The sequence below is a fragment of the Oncorhynchus keta genome, chromosome 25 (genome assembly GCF_023373465.1).
Source record: "Oncorhynchus keta strain PuntledgeMale-10-30-2019 chromosome 25, Oket_V2, whole genome shotgun sequence".
In the NCBI taxonomy this organism is placed as follows: Eukaryota; Metazoa; Chordata; class Actinopteri; order Salmoniformes; family Salmonidae; genus Oncorhynchus; species Oncorhynchus keta.
In genome coordinates, this window is record NC_068445.1 from 38,687,524 (window position 1) to 38,692,082 (window position 4,559).

General features: G+C 45.6%; 1 protein-coding gene across 1 annotated transcript in view; it reads left to right on the top strand.

Moving 5' to 3' along the window:
• Window positions 1-3,884, top strand: part of LOC118357971 (heparan sulfate glucosamine 3-O-sulfotransferase 1-like) — a 32,061-nt gene extending 28,177 nt beyond the window's left edge. Inside the window, exons 2-5 of the mRNA XM_052479285.1 lie at window positions 123-588; window positions 935-1,199; window positions 1,377-1,551; window positions 1,652-3,884. Coding sequence (XP_052335245.1) covers window positions 361-588; window positions 935-1,199; window positions 1,377-1,551; window positions 1,652-1,880 — 897 coding nt within the window. The 5' untranslated portion in view covers window positions 123-360 and the 3' untranslated portion in view covers window positions 1,881-3,884. The remainder of the gene's footprint in view (window positions 1-122; window positions 589-934; window positions 1,200-1,376; window positions 1,552-1,651) is intronic.
• The last annotated feature ends 675 nt before the right edge of the window (window positions 3,885-4,559 follow it).

Below are 4,559 nucleotides of genomic sequence, written 5' to 3' on the forward strand. Positions count from 1 at the left end.
GAGGAGAAACCCAGTTTGACACAGCAGCTCCAGCCTTCATGCAGTTTTAAAACACACCACAGTGAGGCGTCACTAGTATATGCCAATATTTTAAAAATAACACATCATTTATTTATTTGCAGGCTCTACACTGAAGACTTCTAGATCCTGAACCTGTGTTATCAAGGAGCCTCCGTCCTCCCAGCCCCCAAGCCCCCTGTGTGTGTGTGTGTGTGTGTGTGTGTGTGTGTGTGTGTGTGTGTGTGTGTGTGTGTGTGTGTGTGTGTGTGTGTGTGTGTGTGTGTGTGTGTGTGTGTGTGTGCGTGTGTGTGTGTGTGTGCACCCCTTTCCCTCCTCGTCCCACCCACCATCACGTCCACCATGCTGTGGACTGTTCCCCTAGCTCTGCTGGTTCTCCTCTTACTGCAGACCCAGCTATGTGTCTGTCTACGGGGGCTCCGAGCAGCCGGCTCTTCCTCCTCTCACTCTCGTAATGCCACCCAGCAGCGCCTGCCTGGAGCCGTCATCATCGGTGTGCGTAAAGGTGGCACCAGGGCCCTTCTAGAGATGCTCAACCTCCATCCGGACGTAGAGGTTGCCAAAGCTGAGGTAATAACTTTGTTTGTAAAGCACTTTCACAATTTAATCCTAGAACAGATAGTTTACATTTGTGTGTAGAATGAAAATACACAATAAACGACTAAAGAAATACAATAACAATTGTATAAGACATTAAACGACTCTAAATGGGGTGGCAGGGTGGCCTAGTGGTTAGAGTGTTGGACTAGTAACCGGAAGGTTGCAAGTTCAAACCCCCGAGCTGACAAGGTCTGTTGTTCTGCCCCTGAACAGGCAGTTAACCCACTGTTCCTAGGCCGTTATTGAAAATAAGAATTTGTTCTTAACTGACTTGCCTAGTTAAATAAAGATAAAATAAAAAATCTGTTTTCTTAAGGTGCACTACTTCAACGTGGAAGAGCACTTCCGGCGGGGGCTCGCGTGGTACCGTGCCCAGATGCCCTTCACCCTGCCTGGACAGCTGACGGTGGAGAAGACCCCTGGATACTTTGCCTCTCCCCATGTCCCAGTGCGGGTCTGGGAGATGAATCCTGCTGTCCGACTACTGCTGATAGTCCGCGACCCCGCCGAGCGCCTCGTCTCCGACTATACCCAGGTCCTTCATAACCGTGTGACCCGCCACAAGCCCTACCAGCCTCTAGGTAGGTAGCCAAGTTACTGAAAGGTTCAAGTTCTGGGCCGGGCGATGACAATGTGGGGACTGAACTAGCTATATTTGTGGGCCACATCAAACAAATTAACAATAAAGTATCCTATTCTATTATTAATACAGTATTATAATAGTATTTTCTACTTTATTCTATTGTATTTTATTGTAGAGGAGTTGCTGCTCCAGCAGGGCCACATCGACCCGGCCTACAAGGCTCTGCAGAGGAGCCTGTACCACCAGCACCTGGCCCGCTGGCTGGATGTTTTCCCCAGGGAGCAGGTCCATGTGGTGGATGGAGAGGCCCTCATCAGACACCCCTTCCCGGAGCTCCGCAGGGCTGAGAGGTAACACAAAACCTAGTGTGTATGTGTGTGTGAGAGAGAGAAAGTATATGCAGCCAAATAAATGAACTAATTGAGGTGATTAACGTTTTCTAATCTATAGGTTCCTGGACCTTCCCCCGCGCATTGCTCCCTCCAACTTCTACTTCAACACCACTAAAGGGTTCTACTGCCTCCTCTCTGCCGGGGGACATGACAAGTGTCTGGATGAGTCCAAGGGGAGGCCCCACGCTCCTCTCAGCTCACAGGCCTTCAGGAAGCTGTGTGGATACTTCAGAGAACCCAACAGGCTGTTCTTTGAGATGGTGGGGCGCTCCTTCAGCTGGTGTTGAACTGATTGGGACAGAGCACAGAGAGAGGAGATTAGAGAGGGTACATTGGAGATATTGGCGCATAATAACAATATTTGTTATCAGTGTGATAATTCTGTTGGCTTGCTTGGTTGATTGATGGTCCTGTGTGTGGCTCAGTTGGTAGAGCATGATGCTTACAATGCCAAGATTGTGGATTCAATTCCCACTGGGGTCTGGTATGGAAAGAAAATGCATGCACTCACAACTGTAATATGCTGTGGATAAGAGTATTTGCTATATGACTAAAAATGATTGGTTGGATGTTTTAATTTGTGTTTATTGATGGGTGAGTGGGTGGATTAATCAGTTTCAGGTAGATGAGAGATGTGAGGACTACTGCTGCACACATAGGACTTTAGAGATCTCTGTGTTTTAAATGTACTGTCAATGAGCTTCTGCAAGCCAGGCTGAAACCCTGGGAGTAAGCAGCATCCCAAGCAAAGACTGTATAAGATGACAAGCCCTCAATGAGGGACACACACATGATGTGCATATTCAATATGGCTGCTCCACCCATCACAGATTAGAACCATGACTTGAATACGAGACCATTCAAGTGATTCAATGTTTATGCTACTACCTGCTGGAGAACATGAACTGAAGTGCCCGTTCTGTGATACTGTATACCTGGTGGTCCTAATACTTCCTGATCATCACTCCTTCTGGTGCCTGTCACGTGAGCCTTTGCTTCCAGGGATGAACACTGGAACTACAATAACCTGTGCCATACAATTGTATCATGAATAATCAGGACACATATATAACTCTTGAAATACAATATCTGTAGCTCCTGCTTCGTACTTTTGACGTTCATTAAAATGAACAGACATTTAGAAGAAACAGATGAGTTCTACAACAGACACTGTTAAAACCTTAAAAGGATCGTCCCCTTTTTTTCCCAATTTTCATCGAAAATTACATACCCAAATCTAACTGCCTGTAGATCAGGACTGTGAAGCAAGCATATTCTTAATACCATTTGAATGGAAACACTTGGAAGTTTGTGTAAATGTGAAAGGAATGTAGGAGAATATAACACAATAGATCTGGTAGAAGATAATACAAAGAAATGTACCATCATCTTTGAAATGCAAGAGAAAATCCATAATGTACTGTTCCAGCCCAGGTGCAATTTAGATTCTGGCCACTAGATGGCAGCAGTGTATGTGCAACGTTTCTGACTGATCCAATGAACCATTGCATTTCTGTTCAAAATGTTGTATCAAGACTGCCCAAATGTGCCTAATTTGTTTATTAATAACTTTTCATGTTCAAAATTGTGCACTCTCCTCAAACGACACCATGGTATTCTTTCACTGTAATAGCTCATGTAAATTGGACAGTGCAGTTAGATGAACAAGAATTTAAGCTTTCTGCCAATAGCAGATATGTCTATGTCCTGGGAAATGTTCTTGATTCTTACAACCTCATGCTAATCGCATTAGCCTATGTTAGCTCAACCTATCCCGCAGGGGACCCACAAATCCTGAAGAAGTTTTTAAAAGAAACAGATGAGTTCCAGAATGGACTCTGTTAGAGTGTACAGAAGAATGTTTTGAAATGAGATTGGGGCTACTATGAACTGATGCGATTCTTTGCACTATGAACTGATGCTTAAATGCATAAAAGGTCAGTCGATACAGTATATGTGGAACTACTGTAGCAATATGAAGCTGTTTCAAACTGTCTGACGTTTCAGACTGCTTACCATTTTCACTGAACTGTTTACCATTGTACAAAGTATGCAAAAGAATATCCTCATCTAGATAATTATGTTTGCTTCTAGTGTTATTGTGTTACTAGGTTTACTCTCATATTTGACTTTCACATGTTCAATAGAAATGTATTTTTCTTTGGGGTGGGGGTTGTTGTATTTCGATTTTGAATTTTAAATTTCGATTTCCAGAAGTTTGAGCTGTAATGTATTGTATGTATTGAACAATATTTAATAGAGTAGGCTCCCTCAATAAACAATTATCTCCACACTAGGTGTGTGTGCGTGTGTTCGTGTGTGCGTGTGTGCATGTGTTCGTGTGTGCGTGTGATCGTGTGTGCGTGTGTTCGTGTGTGCGTGTGTTCGTGTGTGCGTGTGTGCGTGTGTTCGTGTGTGCGTGTGTTCGTGTGTGCGTGTGTGCGTGTGTGCGTGTGTGCGTGTGTGCGTGTGTTCGTGTGTGCGTGTGTTCGTGTTTCCGTGTGTGCGTGTGTTCGTGTTTCCGTGTGTGCGTGTGTTCGTGTGTTCGTGTGTACGTGTGTGCGTGTGTTCGTGTGTACGTGTGTTCGTGTGTGCGTGTGTGCGTGTGTGCGTGTGTTCGTGTGTGCATGTGTTCGTGTGTGCGTGTGTTCGTGTGTGCGTGTGTTCGTGTGTGCGTGTGTTCGTGTGTACGTGTGTGCGTGTGTTCGTGTGTGCGTGTGTTCGTGTGTACGTGTGTTCGTGTGTGCGTGTGTTCGTGTGTGCGTGTGTTCGTGTGTGCGTGTGTTCGTGTGTTCGTGTGTGCGTGTGTTCGTGTGTTCGTGTGTGCGTGTGTTCGTGTGTGCGTGTGTTCGTGTGTACGTGTGTTCGTGTGTGCGTGTGTTCGTGTGTTCGTGTGTGCGTGTGTTCGTGTGTGCGTGTGTGCGTGTGTTCGTGTGTGCGTGTGTTCGTGTGTGCGTGTGTGCGTG